This window comes from Puntigrus tetrazona, chromosome 22, assembly GCF_018831695.1.
Source record: "Puntigrus tetrazona isolate hp1 chromosome 22, ASM1883169v1, whole genome shotgun sequence".
Classification (NCBI taxonomy): Eukaryota; Metazoa; Chordata; class Actinopteri; order Cypriniformes; family Cyprinidae; genus Puntigrus; species Puntigrus tetrazona.
Genome location: NC_056720.1, coordinates 983,153 through 1,004,128, shown reverse-complemented (window position 1 = coordinate 1,004,128; position 20,976 = coordinate 983,153). Strand labels below are relative to the sequence as shown.

General features: G+C 39.3%; 3 protein-coding genes across 10 annotated transcripts in view; 1 reads left to right on the top strand and 2 right to left on the bottom strand.

Moving 5' to 3' along the window:
- Positions 1-3,598, top strand: part of lamb3 (laminin subunit beta 3) — an 11,077-nt gene extending 7,479 nt beyond the window's left edge. Inside the window, 6 exon segments of the mRNA XM_043223590.1 lie at positions 712-856; positions 966-1,173; positions 2,278-2,419; positions 2,501-2,677; positions 3,161-3,314; positions 3,391-3,598. Coding sequence (XP_043079525.1) covers positions 712-856; positions 966-1,173; positions 2,278-2,419; positions 2,501-2,677; positions 3,161-3,314; positions 3,391-3,530 — 966 coding nt within the window. The 3' untranslated portion in view covers positions 3,531-3,598.
- Positions 3,599-3,741: 143 nt separating this feature from the next.
- Positions 3,742-14,791, bottom strand: camk1ga (calcium/calmodulin-dependent protein kinase IGa). Of its 3 annotated transcripts, none has more exons than XM_043223660.1 (14): positions 13,435-14,791; positions 12,909-13,057; positions 11,660-11,767; positions 9,303-9,428; positions 8,553-8,627; positions 8,327-8,465; positions 8,127-8,250; positions 7,530-7,605; positions 7,340-7,452; positions 7,091-7,169; positions 6,316-6,403; positions 5,900-6,216; positions 4,875-4,978; positions 3,745-4,789 (listed from the first exon to the last, which is right to left on the bottom strand). In XM_043223660.1, exons 3-13 carry the CDS (start codon positions 11,743-11,745, stop codon positions 4,906-4,908), a joined length of 1,296 nt encoding a protein of 431 aa, XP_043079595.1. In that variant the 5' UTR covers positions 11,746-11,767; positions 12,909-13,057; positions 13,435-14,791; the 3' UTR covers positions 3,745-4,789; positions 4,875-4,905. The 3 variants fall into 3 exon arrangements, with proteins under 3 accessions (XP_043079597.1, XP_043079595.1, XP_043079596.1); XM_043223661.1 differs by having other exon boundaries at positions 14,332-14,791; XM_043223662.1 differs by lacking the exon at positions 13,435-14,791 and having other exon boundaries at positions 3,742-4,789; positions 12,909-12,964.
- Positions 14,792-14,921: 130 nt separating this feature from the next.
- Positions 14,922-19,290, bottom strand: si:ch73-352p18.4 (inositol 1,4,5-triphosphate receptor associated 2). 6 transcript variants are annotated; one of them, XM_043223681.1, is made up of 13 exons: positions 18,780-19,290; positions 18,639-18,706; positions 18,453-18,525; positions 18,358-18,404; positions 17,008-17,148; positions 16,207-16,338; positions 15,984-16,128; positions 15,860-15,894; positions 15,653-15,700; positions 15,497-15,573; positions 15,342-15,419; positions 15,184-15,273; positions 14,922-15,111 (listed from the first exon to the last, which is right to left on the bottom strand). In XM_043223681.1, the coding sequence occupies exons 4-13, from the start codon at positions 18,376-18,378 to the stop codon at positions 14,991-14,993; spliced, it is 888 nt and encodes a 295-aa protein (XP_043079616.1). In that variant the 5' UTR covers positions 18,379-18,404; positions 18,453-18,525; positions 18,639-18,706; positions 18,780-19,290; the 3' UTR covers positions 14,922-14,990. The 6 variants fall into 6 exon arrangements, with proteins under 6 accessions (XP_043079616.1, XP_043079611.1, XP_043079613.1 ...); XM_043223676.1 differs by having other exon boundaries at positions 18,358-18,388; XM_043223678.1 differs by having other exon boundaries at positions 18,358-18,385.
- Between the last annotated feature and the right edge of the window lie 1,686 nt (positions 19,291-20,976).

Below are 20,976 nucleotides of genomic sequence, written 5' to 3'. Positions count from 1 at the left end.
ATTACATTAGAAATAAGAACCAATTCGAAATAATGAAAAATAAAGAAAAAGAGTTATAATAATATGAAAAAGTATGAAAAATATGAAATATGAAAAAGTCAAAATATACACCTAATAATGACAACTAAAACTAAATTGGACATGTAAATATTAGACAAACAGTAACAAACCAAATAAAAAAACATAAAAAATCCAGAATTATCAAAAATACAATTGCAATTTGGAAAGATAAAGAAATTATGAGAAATGAACATTCAAAAAAAAGCCTTAAAACCTCATGATTATTAAAAAGATATAGAAGTGGAAATTAATACAAAATCTAAAAACCAATGAATATTACATTTTTCTAACATTACATAATTGAAAATTATGTTAATAAATATTATAAAATTACATAAAGATAGTATAAATATATATAAGAAAATATTATATTATTGAAAATTAATTTCAAAAAGGCAAAACTATGGAAAAGTAAAAAAATAAATGGCCTCAATAATTATTAATTAAATATTGCACTTTAAACATTACTTATAAATATAATAATATTCTAAATATAATTTAGAATATTGTAAATATTGAAGGGCACAATTGTAAAAAATAAAACTCTACCAATGAAATATAAAGATGGTACAACCAGCTAGTAAGACTGATTAGACTAGTCACTTTAGATTTTACAATGACTTTAAACCACACACACCTTTTGAAACACAGATACAGGAAGCTGAAGACTCGGTCACTAGGGTGAGACTGTCCACAGACGAGCTGGCCAATCAGATCCAGCAGGTGCAAGCCGACGTGGATGAAGACCTGAAGGACACCAAAGACTTCATAAACAATCTCAGGGACTTCCTGTCAGGTGGGTTTTTACTTTATTTGCCATACTGCACACTGCCAAGTATGCACTATAATTGTGAAGCGGTTCAGCAGTCGTTCACACTGGAGTCTGCTCTTGTTTTGTCTCTCAGAGCCTCATTCAGACCCTGATGAGGTGCAGCGGGTGTGTGAGGCTGTTCTGGATGCTCAGGTTCCTTTGAGTGTGGAGAAGCTGAAGCAGAAGCTAAAGGAGCTGCAGGATCTGGCATCTTCACTGCCCGACAGCAGCAGAGTCCTGGAGAACAGCAGAGAGCAGCTGGAGAACGCCAGACAGCTGCTGGAAGACGCTAACAGCACACGGTACACAGCACACGCTAACAACACGCTAACAGCAAACTCTAACAACATGATAACAGCACACAATAACAACATGATAACAGCACACGGTACACAGCGCACGCTAACAACATGCTAACAGCACACAATAACAACATTCTAACAGCACAACAATACACAGCACGCTCTGACAACACTGGCTAAGAACACATGTACACAGCACATGCTAACAACATGCAGTACACAGCACACAATGACAACACTGGCTAAGAACACACGGTACTAACATGCTAACAACACACAATACACAGCACGTGCTGACAACACACACTAAGAACACACCATAGCAAATGCTAACAACACACACTAAGAACACACTGTACATAGCACATGCTAACAACATGCTAACGACACAAGGTTCACAGCACAATCTAACAACACACTTAGGACACACTCTACACAACACATGCTAATAACAACACATAGTACGCAACACAACATGCTAACAACACATGGTACACAGAACATGTTAACAACACATGCTAACGACATGCTAACAATATATGTTAGAACACACTAAAAGCACACAGTACACAACACATACGACCAATTCGTGTCACAAAAAAACACGCTAATGACACAAGGTACACAACACGTGCTAACAATACACACTAATACACTGATAGCATACTCTAATGGCATGCCAACACACAGTGCACAACACATGCTAACCGCACACGTTAGCAACATGCTAACCACACAACATATGCACAACATACTAACACAGACTGACGACTCATAATAACACACTAACGCTAACACAACACACGCTGCAGCTGTGGCACAGAACACATGCTAACGACAATGATAGCTGCACACAGTACACAAGCACACACTACCAATACATGGTACTTAAACACACGCTAATAACATCCTAACACCATAATGCATGCTAACAACACACTCTAACAACAAAAGTAAACAAACACATGGAACAATGTATGCTAGCAACATGTTACACAACACACATGCTAACAACACATGCTAACAATGCTAACAAAACGTGTAATATTTTGTAAGGTGTTCGTTCAGTATTTCTGTAACGTTCTCGATCGTTGTCGTCTGCAGAGACTCTGCGTTCGGTATCCAGCAGGACGCTGAGAGCATCCTCAAGACGATGGACGACAACGAGGATATTTTCGATGAGCTGAAAGACAAAATCTATCAGATCACCAACATCACAAACAACGTCAAAGACGACGTCAAACAGGTCAGTCTGAGATCTGAGCGACAAAACACAGAAATAACGTCCAGACTCGCGCTGACGTGACCGATGTCCTGCGTGCCCCAGATAGAGGACGCGCTGCTGCCCGCTGAGCAGGGGATTGTGGGAGTCACAGGGCTGCTGGATGAGATGCGCCCCCTGCTGGACGACCTGAGAAAGGACACAACCACGGGAAGAACGCATGCCAGCGAAGCTCAGGATCAGGCCGATTCCGCTCAAGACGAGGCCGAACAGGCGGCAGAGGTACGGAAACACTCGACACTCAAGCTACTCATTTCATTTTAGTATTCATTTTTTATATATAAATGTATTCAATATAACATTTAATCAGTGATTTGTAACGTCTTGATTTGTAAATGCGCATAAATGAATAAATTGTATAAACTGTTAAACTATTGTTCAAATATAGTTTATTGAGTTGGAATTGAATAGTTTATAAATGCATGCAAATAAGAAATAATGATTACATTTATCATCTTCAGTTAAATTTTTTTTTTTTTAAATGAATCAAGCAGTGACTCATTCGATGAATCAGCCGTTTAAACAAATTGGTTGAACGAATGATTCAATGACTATTACCTTCCCATTTAGAGTATCATGCTGTTGTTTATCATGATTTCTGCAGTATTACAAACCTTATGACTTACCTTTGCTTTTAAAATAAAAACAATAATCACTTTAAGTGACTTTTTGTGGGTAATTTCAACATTAATTGTGGTGTTTCAGGAGCTGGAAGAGCTGAAGGAGGAGCTTGAGCGACTGAAGAGAGCAGCGGCTGAGAACACCGAGGCAGGAGAAGACTCCGCCCACTTACGGGCGCTGCAGAAGGAGGCGGAGTCTCTGATGACGGACACCAGCGACATCATGCAGGCTCTGAAAGGTACCGCCCACCACACACACACATCCCGTCACGCTCAGAGCACACACACACCTATGCTCACCGACTGTGTTTTCAGATAAAGAGGAGTCTGTTCGTCTGGGAGCGGCGGAGCTGCAGCAGAACGCAGCAATACTGAGCGGTCTGGACGATCAAGTGAAGAAACTCCGAGACGACATCCGCTATAAAGTCACCAGCCTGAACATATGCCAGGGCTGAGGAGCACAACACTCTCCCGAAACAACACTAAGAGCAAAACCACTAATAAAGTGAAGCGTCTGCACGAACTTTTTGGGAGTGTGTGTTAATATTTATAGAAGAATACTAGCATACTACATAGTGCGCGCTCTAGAGTGCTTACTAAAGGAAGTATGCGATGTGCAACAGCGTTGTCTTTAACTAAAATCATTAAAAATAGTTTAAGTAAAAAATAAAATTTCAATTACTAAAACTTTAAAGCTTCAAGTAAAACTGAAAAAAAATAAAAAGCTAATTTAAAATATTATTTAATACTATAAAAGACGCTCTATTTGATCTGAAACACAAAGATTACTGACATAAATTAATTTTTACCTCAGCCATCGTATTAAAAATCAGTGAACATTTTTGAGTCGCGATGCGAATGAATCACTGAATCGGTTATGAACTGACTCACCTAATTAATTAAAAATCGAATCGCTGAATTAGCCACAAAACAACTTGTTGAATCAAATAGTGGATGGAGTGAGTCGGTTCACTGAATCGATTCATTGAACTGATTAGCTGAATCTACCGAATCAATTCACTAAATTAGTCAATTCTGTTCACTAAATGTGTATAACTGACACTAAAATAAATGAAAGCTGAATAGAAGACAAAAGCACATAGGAAAATGATTCAACTTTAAAAGCAAAAAATATGCATACTGGAGATGATGTAGTATATAGTATACGAGCACGCAATTCCAGACATAGGCAACTTGCAAAATGAAGTGACATTAAAACACTCCAGGATATTAAGTTGGTATGTAAATCATTTTATTTTATGTTTTTTAATACAGATATATAGCAGCGTGTTTATGGGTTACAGCAGAGCGTGTAATAAGCCCCTAGATAACAGATACAATCATCTTATATGCATATACAAAACATAAATATAGAGATTACAGCAGCGAGTATGAGTTTGCAATAAGAAAATAAGATTTCAACATATTAAAAACAGTCAAACCTGCAGCTGTTCACAGTAAAACAGTGGCACATGTGATCCGCCCTTCCCATGATGCACCGCCCTCGGCCCAAATACGACTATCGTACGTGAATATACAGATAATAATGCGATAAACCTGCCTCGTCCTGAATTCCTGAGAGAAATGACGTTCTCGATCTCCTCGAAATGACACTTTCGCTAGTGAGAGATGAAGATTTGAGGTTGGCACTCGTGAGGGTCCGGCGAGCGTCGGCCCCCGAGCCGTCCGAGAAAAACACACACCTGACGAGGATCTGAGAGAGACGCAGAAGAAGAAGAGACGTCACACACCTGGGCCGTCAGCACACGCTCAAAGCAGCGGGAACAAGCCCTACTCACTTCATTTGACTGACAGCTGTCAATCAGAGCGTTACATCACAGAACAAACCCCGGTCTGCAGAGACTGGCCCCGCCCATCCATGCTATGAGTCACTCTGTCCGATCTGAAAAAAAATAGATGACATCCATTTTTACTTTGAAATTCTTTTTTCAATTCAAACTTTCAAAGCAGTTTTGTTTGTGTGTGTGTGTGTGTGTGTGTGTGTGTGTATATTAACTATGTATATATAAATACACATGCATATATTCAAGAACATTCTGTTATATACTAAATATATTTATATACATTATAAATTAACATGTAAATACTTTTTAAAAATATACTGTATGTGTGTATTTCAATATACATAATAAATATACACCAAAAATACATATATACATATATAATATATACACCAAAAATATTTATTTTGGATGCAGTTAACCAACAGAACTAATTAAAAGTGCTTAATGTATTAACACTTACAAACTATACGCATACACTATCATTGTAGTTTCTAAGCATTTTTAAATAAATATTAATATAATATAAATCTATATATAAAATACAAAAAAAGCAGTAAAAGCAGTACATTGCAGCAGTTTAAAAACAGCAATATTCATTCGTTTTTTTCTGTTTTAAAACATTTAGAAACATGCCACAAGGAGAAGTGTTGATGCGAATGAATCACTGAAACAGAGTTATAAATCAACTCATTAGTCATGAATTAACTCACTGAATCAGTTGGGAATCGACTTTGCTGAATCAAAAGAGTCGATTCACTTAACCAAGCGAGTCGATTCACTGAATTTGTTAGACTGATTCGGTTTAGTGAATCGACCCATTTGATTCAGTAAGTTGATTCACAGCTGATTGAGTCACTTAATCTTAAATTTCTTCCTTAAATCGATGAATTGAATTAACTGAATCAATAATTGAATCAAATGTATGAAGCAGTTCTCTACTGTCAGGTATGAATCGATTCATTAAAATGGACTCAAGTAAAATGCGGTATTATATCCAGTGTTTGGCGGCAGGTTTTCACCTGCTGGCGGCGCAGGGCAGGTCGGACTCGGAGCGGTAGGCGTGTTGACCCGTCTCACAGATGACCAGGGCGTGCATCGGCTCGCTGTTGCTGGCCTTGAGCGGGCCCCGCCCCCTGCTGACATCAGCGTGAGGCGACAGGGTCATGTGACTGCACGAGGGGTTCCCGTTGGTGTCCAGCTCATCTGGGGGAGGGCCGGTAGATGAAGAGACGTCCAGCACCTGTATGAGCGGGGCTGGGGCCAGGGTCGGAGGGTCAGCGTGGGTCATCTGGAGCCGTCGCATGTGACTGACCACCACCGTGGCGTTAATGACCCGCTGAAAAACACACTCCAGCAGTGAGCAATCAAAGCCATCTGTTTAACACACTGTCTGTATTGTGCTTCCTGAACGAATCAGATTTACTCTCCCGCTCACCTTCCATTTGGATTTGGCAAAGTTCTTCTGTATCTGCTCACAGACCGAATGAATGATGTTATCATTGTGAGCCGTGTCTCCACTGATCCTGCAAAACATCCATTCATCAACCAGCAGGTTATTTATCGATCTGCAAGTTTTTATTAAATATGATCATTTGTATATTTGTTCATTCATGAATCTGTGAATTTCATTAATGAATGTTTATTCTTAAATCTTTTTTAAATATACCCATCGCTTTATTTATGCAAAAGTATGTTCGTTCATCACGGCTCACATTTTTTTCTGAATCCGTGTTTATTGCTATTATGCTAATACAAAACAAAAAATATTTTAATTCATAAATCTGAATACGTATTTATTAATCTGCATTCTAACTTACACACTGAGTAATATTTAATGCATGTTTTGTGAATCTGTGATTATTTATTAAGAAGCATTCTTATTTCAAAAATTAGGTTTATTCTTAAAAGAGTATGAATACTGAATTATGAATCTGCATGTTTTATGCATTATTTTGGTTGAATATTAGCAGCTAATGCATAAGTATGTCTATTCATAATGAACGTTTTTACATGAATATTTATTTGAAAATTTTATTTTTTTAAATCATTGTTTAATTATGTATTTTATTTAAATATCAATATGGTAATTAATTGGTATGTTTATTAATAAATCACTTTATTTGTTTCAAAAAATCTACCTCCATATGTTTAAGCAAGATTTATTCATGACTCTGAATGCCAAACAGCACCAAGATTGTTTTGTTTCTCACCATGGATGACTGAGAGCTTGTTCGGTGGTGAAGCGTTTGATCGGGTTTTTCTCCAGCATGTGTCTGATGAAGTCCTTCGCTGCAGAAATCAAAATAAAGAGGGTTTAATCACAATTATTCACAGGGCAAAAACATCCACGTCTGAATAATGGCTATAGGAGTTGATGTTGCAGTACAGGCGATGACCTCCAGGTGGCAGTAATGTCATGTTTCTATAGCTGCCGTGTGTATGAAGCGTCTGAGACACACCTGACTCAGAGATGTCGTCCCAGTACGGCGAGTGGAAGGCATATTCTGCCTTCATGATTTTGGAGAACAGACGCGTTTCATTCTCCTCATAAAACGGCGGGTAGCCGCTCAACCTACAAAAACACATAAGAGATTGAAGGAACACAGCACTGATTGTCTCTCAGAAGAGTCTACATGAGCCCAGACTCACAAGATGTAGGTTATGACGCCGATAGACCAGCAGTCCACGGCCTTACTGTACGGCTTCTGAGCCAGAACCTCCGGAGCTGAGGAGAAACACAGCAACCATTAACATTATAAGAAGTCTAACAAAAAATACATTCAAATATTAGGGATGTGAGGATATATTGATGCAGAACTGATGGATTGTGAGATATTTCCAATGCATCACAATTCTCTCTGGAATTGAGTGTGAGCTTAGATTTTAACAGCAGATGGCGCTCTACTCTAGTTTTTATCCACACACTCAAATGCTCATGAAGAACGAGTTTTTAATTTCCCCTCGGCTCATAAAATGTTTTTATGACTCTAGTTTAATGTAAACGCAGCCCACCGTGAACACCCTCGTAATTCGCTTCAACCTTCTCGAATTTTATGAATGATTATTTTAGGTCAGTGTGTGTAAGGATTTGGAAACGAGAGTAGAGAGCAGAGTACGGCTGCTTCTGAAGCATGCAGCGCCACCCGCTATTCAAAACTCAAGAAAGACTTGTGATGCATTCAGAAAATTATTTCTCTATTCCTGATGCATCGATATATAACGTTTAATAGCATAAAAAACTCGTACCAACATATCCAGGTGTTCCGCAGGCTGTGGACATCACGCCGTGGTCAGCCATCTTGGACAGACCAAAGTCGCTGATCATAATCTTGGCGTTCTCGTCTGGACTGTAGTACAGCAGGTTCTCAGGCTACAGACGGATAAAATCCGGGATGTTAATATAGTTTAATTAAAACCTTGGGCATGAGGAGATGGTCTTCTCTCACCTTCAGGTCTCTGTGGACGATGCAGTTCTGATGCAGGTAGGAAACGGCCTCCAGGACCTGTTTGATCACACGGCTGGCGTCTTTCTCCGTGTAAACACCTCGGTCCAGAATACGGTCGAAGAGCTCTCCGCCCGACACCCTTCACACAAAAACATGTTAAAATGACGCTAAGAAGATGTGTGGGACTGTGTTTGTGTGTATATTTTAGGCATTATCAATCACGTACAGCTCCATGACCAGGTAATAGTGTGTTCTGGTTTCGTAGAAATCTTCCAGTCCCACCACATTATCATGCTTTATCCTAAAAGACAAAGAGAGAGTCTCAGGAGAATCAAGAACGTGGTGTTTGGAGCTGATTTATGGTGTTTTGTCAGTAGTCTCATGGGTCGAAAGTACAAAATCACTCGTAACTCCTAAACCGCCAGTTTAAGTGTCTTAGATTCGATTGTGAGCCTGGCCAAATTTTAGAGTAGATCACATTAATTGCAAAACCTACTTTTGCAAACAACTCCTAGGTTATTTTGCCTGATTGGAACTAAATTGGTGCAGAAAGATTCTTAGGAGAGTTAATATCAATAATTATCTATTAGACAAGGCTAATGGAGGACGATTGGTGCAAAACTTTGTGGACCTGTTAGACTCATGCCCCCAAAGGTCTGTGAGAAATCTGAGAGAAATCGGCCACTGGGGGGAGTGGTATAGTATTTTTTGATGCCGTATACAGTTTTCCTGCACATACACGTGGTATTTGTACACTGATGTCAACCAACCAGTTTTTTAAATGATTGAAATGATTGAAACCTGCTTTTGCAAATGTTTTTTCTCAAATCTGCAGAAATAAAGCAGAATTATCTGTACTCTTTAAGTCAATAATTTAGCCTTTGGGAAGCTATATCAAAAAGGGGCCTGTCCAAAAATACCCAAAACTCAAAACTTGATGAAACCAACTGAGCACATGCAACAGGTTTTATCGCACCTCTTCAGCACTTTGATCTCGTTCTCGAGGTTCGAGTGGTGCAGCTGCTTCTTCTTCACACACTTCAGGGCGTAGAAGTTCCCGGTCTTTCTCTCCCTCACCAGGTAGACCTCCGAAAACGAGCCCCTGAAGAAACAGTCATAAGGAGATTATCATTTCAACCACATGAGCAACTGCAGTCAGCTCTGAATGTTCTCGCAGGGAGCAAGCTTTAAGTTCAGTGGATGGAGATCAGCAGTAATCTATCCGCACAAGGCCTGCTGCATGTGTCCAGTGAAGACATGAACCCACCTGCTCTATCTTGAGTCCACCTATTACATGAATAACTGTCCTAGGAGGAGGATTACTGTGCATTATATAAGAGACCCAGTGCTGCCCCTCATGACCGATTACCCACAATGCCTTTAATCCCTACCAACCATCCAAAGTGCAACAGCCTAGCAACATGTTCTCACCACTCTTGGCACATCCTCAAACCATCTAGGTGTAAAAGAGCCGAGTTTATCACATTAGCCACCGTTTGGCCATTGATGGTGTGATTATGTGAAGTCAGTCAGACCTTGCCAACTCTCTAAGCATGCTGTAATTGACAATCCAATTACAGAACTCATTCTAGAAGTTCATTCTAAAAAAATGCATCCATAACTTACAAGTATCGGTCTATAGACGTATCACACTTACGTTTTGAGGCAAATGTGGCGGTGTAGCGTAGCTTGGCAAACCCACGTACATCCACCCCTCGGTAATCCTTTAATTGACTAGTGTCAGGATGTTCTCTGATGTCTGTCTCAGATGAAGATTGACAGCTGTCAAACGCTCTCAGAGAGAGAGAACGTGCTAATACTGAGACGCTCAACAAACTTACAGATCATTCAAAACACTTTATGACTCATAATGTCTGACCATATCTCAGAAAGCTGTCTCAAGGCTTCATCCCCTAATTCTTCTCTATTCCTTAACATGCTTTGCAAAGCTTTCTAACGCTCCAGATGATTTAGTAGCACCTCATAATACTTCACAAAGTCTTACAGCACTGCATACAACTGCATTGCAGCATATGATGCTTCATAAAGTGTCATAACACGTCAGGATACTTCATAACCACTTACTATAAAGCTTCATAACAATTCCCAATGCCTTATAGTGGTTCATTATGACTATGAAGCTTCCTAACACTTGAATTTTAAATCATTTTGACGCTTTACAGAGCTATATAAGGTGTTAGGATGCTTTGTAAAGTATAATAAATTATTAGGAAGTGCTGTTGGGTTTTTTATAAAGCTTTATGAACTATTTTAAACAGTTTTGAAGTGTTATAAATATATAAGAAGCACTGTAAGATCTTATAATACTTTATTAAATGTTATGAAGTATTATAAGGAAATATGGGTAATATGAAGTGTTTAAAAAAGCATTTTAAGGCATTGATGAACCATTAAATGTTATGTTGTGACGTGTTTATGAAGCATTGGGAAGTTCTTATGAAGTGATTCAAGTAAAGCTATGTTAGGATGCTTTTAGAGAAAATATAAGCTCGTATGAAAGGGTATGAAGAACTGTGAGATGTTGTAGCCCATCATAAAGATCTAATTTATTTCACAGTGCCTCATAATAATTCACTTCTGCCTTACAAAGCTAACTTTTTATAAAGCCCCATTATGCTTCATGACATCTCATAATGCCTCAAAACCTTTATTAAAGTCTTGTAAGAGCTCTTAAAGCTTCACAACCTTCATAAGTGCTTACTATATATTATAAACTATATACACTTTGTAATGCTTTATAACAACTCGTAATGTTTCGTAACACTTTATAAAAGCTCATAACGCTTCATGAAACTTTATAATCCTCATGTGAAACGAATGCCATACAAGCTTTACCTTGTAGTGCTTCATAATGCTTCATAGCATCTTATAATAACCCTTCATTAAGTCTCTCTCAAAGCTTCATAACATTTCAAAGCACTTTACATAACAACCGATGAAGCTTCATACCGTTGCACTCCACAACGACTCTCCGTGGTTTAGCAGGCTTTGCAATGCTTTATAACTCGCTTCATTAACCCGTATTAACTTTTTCAATAGATAATAAACTGACTACTTCGTAGCTCTTCACAATGCTCAAGACTGCTGTATCTCTCAACAGGAGCAAGAGGATGAAGGGCTTCATTGATAAAAATGTCCCCTGGGCCTCAATCCGTTAATCTGCGTCTCAGGCTGCGATTAGCGCCGCTGTGGAACGCATGTGTCTCCTCTGAGAGATAAAGCTGCTAATCCTGTAATAGCGCTCAAAAACACCTTGACGAGCACGCCGCTGATCTCTGACTCAGCGAGAGAAAAGAAACGGCCCGCACTTACGAGCCCAGGACCTCCTTGAAGTCGAAAATGTCCTTGATGTTGCTGGTGATCTTCTTCCAGCTGCAGTCGATCTCCTTCCGGCCCATCTCTGCTTTCTCACACCGACTCCTGGGAGGAGAACACAGTTCAGATCAGACGTATCTAAACATCATCACACGTGTGTTTGTTCATCCTCCAGAAGTCTGCCTTCGCACTAACGAAGGTGAGTTTTAATCTCTGACCTTTGACCTCTCTATGTAGGTTACTGCACACTGATATTTGAAGCGAAACCATCACTCATCACTCACTTCTGTTCAAACACGTTCTACGAACTAAACTAGTTGGGGTTTTTATGAAGCTTTATAAACTATTTTAAAAAGTTTTAAAGTGTTATAAATCTTTAAGAAGCTTACAATGCTTTATTAAGTGTTATGAAGTATTATAAGGAGTTAGAAAACTATGTAATATGGGGCAGTATAAAGCATTTTACACATTTTATACTGCAAACTAAACTAGAAAAACACACAAACAGTGCTTTTATTAACACGTCATTAGCTCTGATTCATTCACTTTAATACGCTTTCGAACACTATATGCATTAAAAATATTTGCTTTTCACAAAAACAAGGTAATAGAGTTCACGTTTATGTTTCGTTAAAACCATGCATTGCATTTTTACTGCATTGTGAAAAGCGTTAGAAATGATTTCACCACTTATTTAAAACATTAGAAATGGTATAAGGTTTGATTCAGTGTTGCTAATTAATTTTTTTAACGGTTAGCATACTTTCAGTGTAATAAACAGTAGCAAATGCTTTAAAACATATAGTTTTTTTTAATAAATAATGCTCATTTTAAGTTCATATTACACTGAGAAGAAATGGTATAGAAAGCGATTTTACTCAAATGTGTTTAATAATAAGAAACGCCAGTTTATTAAATTAATAACAATAATAAATTAATACTAGCAAAACCATTTTATTTACATCTTAGATTTTAATTGACTAATCGTAACTAATGAGAACTGCTATCGATTTCACAATGACTTACTAAAAAAATATTACAATGACATTACATAATGTTAAACAGTTACGAATAATTAACTTTGATTCGAGCATTTATATATTTTAGACTTACCTATATCTCTAGCGCTTTAAAATGATTTGTCTTTCTCTTTAGAGTTAACATTTAAGGTCGAAAAGACACACAACTGACGGCAGCACACAAATGAATGAGTGAATGTTATTAATGAGAAGAAGATGCGTCTTACCTGGAGAAGACAGAAGAAGTGACGAGAAGACGAGCATCCACCTGCCCTCGAGCGCGCGGGGGGCGTGGCCGAGGGGCGTGACGTCAGCCCGACAGCCAATCAGAATCCCCTTCCCTTGCGGACGCAGCGGCGCCAAGAACTTTAACACGCTTTCAAAACAGTGTGCATACAAAAATATTACTGTATTTCATAAAAAAAAGGTCGCGAGACTGCAGAGTTTACGTACAGAGCTATTTTCAGAGCCTGGCATTTAAAAAAGACTTTAAAACCGCATTCATGCATGCTAGTTTTTTTTCCTTTTTGTTAATGTCAAAATAAATCTCTGAAAGCATCGTCTATTTCTTGCACTGCCTTGTAGATTTCCCCGTAGCTAAAATGTGAACACTTAAAGGGTCCTGAACATTTTGAATGAAAATGACTGTATATGTTTGTGATTTATAGCATGAGTGTGATATAACATGCAGATTGTGTGTGTGTGTGTGTGTGTGTGTGTGTGTGTGTGTGTGTGTGTGTGTGTGTGACTCACCTGTGTGTATCATTACAGTGATCATAATCTAATATAGTTTTGCATCATGGATGAGTTTATCCTGTCTCTCACGCTGCAGTCATCCACATTCACCCTCCTTCTGTTATTAACTAATATCTAATAACTGATGAATCTATATGCTGTGAAGCGGCACACACACACACACACACACACACACACACACACAGTGTTAGTGAAGCACATGAAGCTACATGAGCTGTGTGCTGGCAGTGAGTCTCAGCACATGTTAGCCTGCGTTACATCATCAGACCTTCTGTCCTACACTTTATCTCATCATAATACAGTTACCATCATTACAAACAGCTCAACCATCTCCAGTAATATTACATAAGAGTATAGCAATAATGATCGCATAACATAAAAACCTCCTCGTTGATGTATTAATGATATACTTTCAAATTGTTATACCTTTTTTTAATTCTACCGATTACTAATGGCCTAAGATGGTGCATAATTACAAAATAAAATCATACGAAATCAGTAGGCTATTATCTTTCAGATATTCTGGTAGACAGTTATTTTATAAATAAACGCCGGTGTGTTGTATAGTAAAATAACATTAGGTATTTAATGTAAATTAAACATAATTTGCATTATTATCTGTGATGCATATTGCTTTTCAAAGTCAGAAATGTTAATTATAAGTAAAAAACTATAAAAGAAAACTACCATTAAATCAAACGGCAAAAAAGCTTACTAATAAATATTTATCTTCCAGGTAATGATCTGCATCTGTGTTTAACAAAAATAGATGGAAAACATACTTCTTGACTTGTTTTTTTAAAGTCAATGAAAAGATAACAGTCTGTGTGTCTCTTTATCAGATACGTGTTTTGAGTTCCTGTAATCGCTTTAATCTGGTTAAAAAGACCTTACCAGACAATTAAGAGCGCTTCCTGATCTCGTTTCTTGTTTCGTGTGATTGGCTACGCGACTGGATCTGGGCGGGTTTAAAACGCCCTGAAAATTCACAGAACAGGAAACAGAAGCCTTAATTTATTCCAAGAAGCCTGTGAAGGACCTTTATCAAACGTCTGCAGGAGCTGATAAGGGTGAGAATGAAAGTGTAATCCAACCCAGACAGCATTCATTCGATTCTATCATTCAATTATATGGACGTGTTTTTCATTCACCCACATAATTGAATATTAATGTCCAGAACAATCATTACCAGAACAATTCAAATAAAAGCAGCGTGAAATGAGCAACACCTGCAGAATCTGATTACTGTTAATTAGCATCGTTCATCTGTCGCTATAGCTTCAGTAGAAACAAGCTCATTCAGCTCTATTAAATCAGAGTATCTCGAGCTCATGAGTTCAGGACAGACCTGCGCAGACCTGAATTTAACACTGTAATCCAGTTAAGTTCATCTGCAGGGCTCACTAATAAGCTCACCACTGCCCCCTGCTGGAAACATTACACTGTCTATTACACTCAAAACAGAAACAGACGTTCAATCATGATTCAGTTAGAACAGAAGGTTTATTTTTAGCCAAACCAGTCCTATAAGACCAAATAACCACACTAAACCATCAGGTATTTATGACTACATATAAAAGAGCCACCATCAGCATCATCAGAACGAATACGAGAAAAATGCATCCCCATGTAGACCTCCAGGACAGCAGGGGGCGCTGTGGTGGAGCGAGACGTCTGCAAACATCACACAGCATGTCAGTGGTATTATATATGCACGTAAACTGTGATAATTCAATGTAAACATACAGCTCAAGGTTGGACTCCTTCCCCTCAAATGAACTTCCTGTAGGAGGATACCGGCGACGACGACGGCGCAGCGATGTGGTTTGCGTTGCACTGTAAAGTACAAAGTGTGGTCACATGCACTTTCATAGCAAGTCTCAAAAATATTGTTTGCGCTTTACTTTTGAAACACGCTGCTGTCCACGTCATCGTCTTGGATTAAACAGCTCACGGGACAATCTGCTGCAACTACTTCCTGTCTGAGAGACGCATGCAGGAAGCTATTAATATTTCTGGCTAAATTAAGTCTTAGCAAATCTCAAATTAAAGGATGTACTTTTTGTCCGCCTGGGGCTTCTTTGCATCCGAACTAGCTTTGCAGGTCTCCAGGAACGAAGCCTCTAGATGCTTCAACTGCAGGCATAACAACTCACGTTCAGCTAAACTTGAATAAATGAATGCGTGGGATGGGATGTGATTCATAAACACGTACCTCAGACTGAGTTGGGAGGAAGGTGATGCTGACCCTTCGACGTGTCGGCTACAACAAAAACAACACAAGCTATTATTGATAGTCAAAATAATACACAAAATGGCATTAAGCTGCAAAAAGGGGTTTGAGGTGACATGAAGTTGAGTAAAACTTTCACAATCTTTATATTTAACTAAGGCTTTAAATTTACTGAGAATGGTCAGTTACCTGTTGTGATGAATATCTAAACAGGTCTCTATCATCTGTTGAGGAAAACTGATTATATGAGAGTACAGTTGTATTTAAACACTGGTTCTCAGTTGTCCTCCAGGCCACTAGGGGCAGCACTGACCTGTGGAGTCACTGTGCAGTCGGCCCTTCCTCCTGTGCAGCAGTTTTCTGACCTCCAGCATCTCCTCGCTCTCTGTAGCGTGACGTCTCTTGAGATGCTCCACATGCATGGACATCAGCTCTACTGCATGACTGACACGCGCTTCCTAATGTGCAACATGAACAACGCTTGTTTGTGAAAAGGCTTAGTGCACTGGTTTGAGGTGTTTGATTTGGTAAGGTACCTGATGTGCAGCTCCGAGCATCTCCGCTGTTTTGAGGACATTGTTCATGTTGCTTTCAAGCATCTGCAAGTTGTCCTCCATCTGCTTCACCATCTTTTTGCTGTCCACCTCTTGTAGGCGCTCATACAACACCTGCAAGATGACACAAACCCTTCACAACACTCTTTCAACTCTTTGACACTGACCCACTGACTCTTTGAAACAGACTTTGACAACACTGTCACAGCAGCCAAAAGAGGTCCCCTAATGCTCTCCCAAAACACTCAAAATAACTCTCCAATACCTTTCTCACAATTATTTTATAAAACTCTCACACTAAGTTCGGAGACATGAGATGCAGTGATCAACAATCTCTCGTTGGTGCTTGTAATCATTGTAGCATCTTTCTCTGAAACTTTTAAATGTGTTTACACTGCTAACATCTTTGCTGCATTAGCACGCACCTGTATTTCATTACATCATGTCATTGTTCAGTGTAATTTATTCAGCCTTTTAGGCTATTTTCATCCACACAACACTTTCACAATGCTTTCACAATAATTTCACAATGCTCTTATAGCAGCGCTCCAGCAGTACGCTCACAATGCTCTCACAACGCTCTCACCACGCTCTCACAGCAGTGCTCCAACAGCAAGCTCACAACGCTCTCACAATCATTCTACAACGCTCTCACAATACTCTCACAGCATTTTCACAACACTCTCACAACGCTCTTAAAATGCTCTTACAGCAGTGCTCCCACAGCACACTCACAACGCTCTCACAATGCCCTGGTTAATGTCCCAGGTGTCTCTGCGGTACCTGCAGCATCTCTCTGCTCTGTCTCAGCTCTCTCTGCAGGTTGTCGTCGGCGACGCTGCGCTCGTGTCTCTCCGCCTGCAGCCGCTGGGTCAGAGTGTACTGGTCGCAGTGAAAGCCCACTGCAATCTGGGTAAACGCGCTCTGTGTGTGTTTGACAGATGTTACCGGCGTCTAGAGATGTTCAGATATACATCTAACATACACTATATTGCCAAAAGTATTCGCTCACCTACCTTGACTCGCATATGAACTTAAGTGACATCCCATTCCTAATCCATAGGGTTCAATATGACATTGGTCCACCCTTTGCAGCTATAATAGCTTCAACTCTTTTGAGAAGGCTGTCCACAAGCTTTAGGAGTGTGTTTATGGGATTTTTGACCATTCTTCCAGAAGAGCATTTGTCAGGTCACACACTGATGTTGGACAAGAAGACCTGGCTCTCAGTCTCCTCTCTAATTCATCCCAAAGGTGTTCTATCAGGTTGAGGTCAGGAGTCTGTGAAGGGCAAGTCAAGTTCTTCCACACCAGACTCTGTCATCCATGTCTTTATGGACCTTGCTTTGTGCACTGGTGCACAGTCATGTTGGAAGTGGAAGGGGCCGGCTCCAAACTGTTCCCGCATGGAATTGTCCAAAATGTCTTGGTATACTGAACATTCAAGGTTCCTTTCACTGGAACTAAGGGGCCAAGCCCAGCTCCTGAAAAACAACCCAACACCATAATCCCCCCTCCACCAAACACAATGCAGTCAGACAAGTACTGTTCTCATGGCAACCTCCAAAACCCAGACTCGCCCATCAGATTGCCAGAGGGAGAAGTGTGATTCATCACTCCAGAGAACGTGTCTCCACTGCTCTAGAGGGGTGCTTTACCTCACGGCATCAAACGCTTTGTATTGCACTCAGTGATGTATGTCTTGGATGCAGCTGCTCGGTCATGGAAACCCATTCCATGAAGCTCTCTGCGCACTGTTCTTGAGCTAATCTGAAGGACACGTGAGGTTTGGAGGTCTATTATGATTGACTATAGAAGTTGGCGGCCTCTGCTGACCCCGCTCCATTTACGTGGCCTACCACTTCGTAGCTGAGTTGCTGTCGTTCCCATTCACGTCCACGTTCTTATAATACAGCTGACAGTTGACTGGAATATTTAGGAGCGAGGACATTTCACAACTAGATTCGTTACACAAGTGGCATCCTATCACAGTTGCACGCTGGAATTCTGCATGCCTAGGTGCTTGATTTTATACACCGGTGTCCATGGAAGTGATTGAAACACCTGATTCCAATTATTTAGATGGGTGAGCGAATACTTATAGCGATATAGTGTACATTCAGTCAGACTCACCTCCACTTCCTCCTCCGTCATCTCCACACTGCTGTGAGAAACACATCCTGTTAGCATAGCATTAGCATACTGCATGTGTTTCAAGGGGTCTTTACCTCTTTAATCCCAGTCGGTCCATGATGGATAAACTCTCCCAGGAAGACATCAACAGGTTCTCTGAGTTTGGATCTGTTTAGTGCGAACAAAACCAGCTAACGTAACTGTTTTATCGTTAGGCTAGTGTCCATGCTATTATGCTACTAAGGTATCAATGGTTTGTTTTAAGCGTGTGTGTTTTGTACCGTCATCGCTGTCGCCACTGTCTCCCATTACTGCAGTATAATTATTAAAGGCCCGATTCATTCATCTACTGATAAAACAATGAAATATTAATATAACACGACAGGTATTTTTACTAATATATAGTGTGAAGCTCTTCTTACCGTAGCTTCTGTTTGAATGTAGTCCGTTCAGAAGTAAAGAGTCAATCCTAATCTTCTTAACACTAGTCGAGTCAACACACACAACCCCACTGATCCCAGAGCAGCGGCAGACCACAGCATGACCAGACACACACACACACACACACACACACACACACACACACAAAATATAATTAACAACCAGCCTAAAGGGGGTCAAAGGTCATCGGTCACAAGAGAGCAGAGAAAAGAAATAGGAATAAAATACATATCATTTGTATATAATTTTATTTTAATTACATTTTAAAAAGACAAAATGTGCACTATTATAAAATTATATTTTTAGCTTATGCATCAAATCAAGTTCTTGGCAGTTCAAGTCCTTTTCCTTTTTTTTGAATAATGCTGAAAATTCTATTAACCTATGTCTAAATGGGTAAATACAAAAATAAAAACAAAATGCAATTATCTAATACACTTGTGTTTCATAAAAACAATTCTTCTCCTTTATTATTTTTTTTTTTTACATTTTAATATTTTATTTTATTATTTGGTTTTTATAGTCATTTTCTATTTTTAACATAACAAATGCAAATAATTAAAACAAGGATTTATTTTTTTCTATACACGTTTTAATTTAAAATATCTACTTATTTATTATTTTTATTTATTTATTAAAATATTAATATTATTATTAAATACATTTGGGAAACTCCAAAAATTGTAATTCATGGGGTATTTCCAAATCTGACCACAAGAGGATGCTACAGAACTCAGAACAGTTTACAGTAACTAGTTGTTAAGCTCTCAAGACACTTACAGAAGAAATAAAACGTTGTGTTTGAACATACCAGAGTCAAGAGAACGAGAAAAAAAAATACAAAAACCGTGATAAAGGCGTAGGAATCTACGGAACGCTCTCCACCGGCTCCTGAGTGATTGTTTATGAATGTTTGGTTCCGTAACAGCTCATTCATGTGTGCCTGAAGCCCCATGATTTAACAGCTGATCCGTTTAATCTGTATTACTCAGATTTCAGCATCTCATGTGACCAAATCCTGTTTGAAACCCTTAAACGCTTTTGTTTAGCGTGAGGAGAACGCACACAATCCGGACTGGAATCGGACCGCTTGCTGAGACACGGAACTAACGCAGAACACACACAATAGAGAGAGTATGCCGTCCTGGGGCCGCATTGTTCCGTACAACATCTGTGGAGCACATTCACACACACACACACACACACACACACCCTTAAAACAAACAAAGATCATACAACACACACTACAACGATCAATCACGTGTGATGACAGTCATAATCAGATCGTGAGATCCACATGATTCTTCTGTTCACGTTCGCTTCAAGAACTGTGGCCTTACGGAGAGGAAACAAATCGAACAGAACGCAGGGTCACGACCTTCAGCTGAGGAGGAAATATACGTAACGGACAGGAAACAACCTGACAGAAGAACACAGCTCAGAGGAAGAGGACCTTTCTGTGACCCTCACGCCCCGATACAACACGAAAAACATCCCCCTGACTCTCTGAGCCTCACAAACACCACAGCGAAGACTGAAAATATACCACAAAAATATCCAGAATACAAACAATACTCCCTACATTGAATTCAATTTAAAAACACCAATATTGGGTTCTGCCCCTTTAAGAAGGCGATGCTTGTGTATAATTCAGAATCAGTCAATCAAAAAAAACAAAACAACGCACAACACGACAAATCCAGTTAACGCTTTATCATAATATCTGAAGCGGTGAAAAGAGCAACTAAAAGTATCTATGGTCTGCTCGTCTCGCAAAGAAGAAGGGGGCGGGGTCAGCAGAGCTCATTAGCATTTAAAGCTACATGGACTAGAATGGAAAAGGCTTGCTGAAAACAGAGCTGTTTTAGACACAGTAAAGAAGTCAAGACATTTCAACCAAAGTATGTTTTCATTAAGATCCTAAAGAACAAAATAAACTTGTGTTATATATATGTATATGTAATGTTGACCTTTATGCAGCTAAACATAAAAGGTGCTTAACAGTGTGACTCTTTGGATGTCTCTTTTCATCGAAAATATCTTGATGAACAAAGCTTTTAGAGGTTTGAAACGACAACAGATGACATGAGCCTTGGCCATCATTTCATTTCAAAACATAGGGTGTGGAGACTTTGCGGGTTATTTTGTCCCTCAAAAGTGCTATTTTATAAAAGCCAT

Bases quoted from the DNA above. Each gene is read 5' to 3' on its own strand.
- si:ch73-352p18.4 (XM_043223676.1), bottom strand. From the start codon at position 18,699: ATGAATCGGGCCTTTAATAATTATACTGCAGTAATGGGAGACAGTGGC. The intron at 18,526-18,638 runs GTACAAAACACA...CGCACTAAACAG, and splicing joins CAGTGGCGACAGCGATGACG to ATCCAAACTCAGAGAACCTG. The intron at 18,389-18,452 runs GTAAAGACCCCT...TGTTTCTCACAG, and splicing joins GACCGACTGGGATTAAAGAG to CAGTGTGGAGATGACGGAGG.
- camk1ga (XM_043223660.1), bottom strand. From the start codon at position 11,745: ATGGGCCGGAAGGAGATCGACTGCAGCTGGAAGAAGATCACCAGCAAC. The intron at 9,429-11,659 runs GTAAGTGCGGGC...CTGTTTCTTCAG, and splicing joins TTCAAGGAGGTCCTGGGCTC to GGGCTCGTTTTCGGAGGTCT. The intron at 8,251-8,326 runs GTGAGAGAAGAC...ATCCGTCTGTAG, and splicing joins TCGTCCACAGAGACCTGAAG to CCTGAGAACCTGCTGTACTA.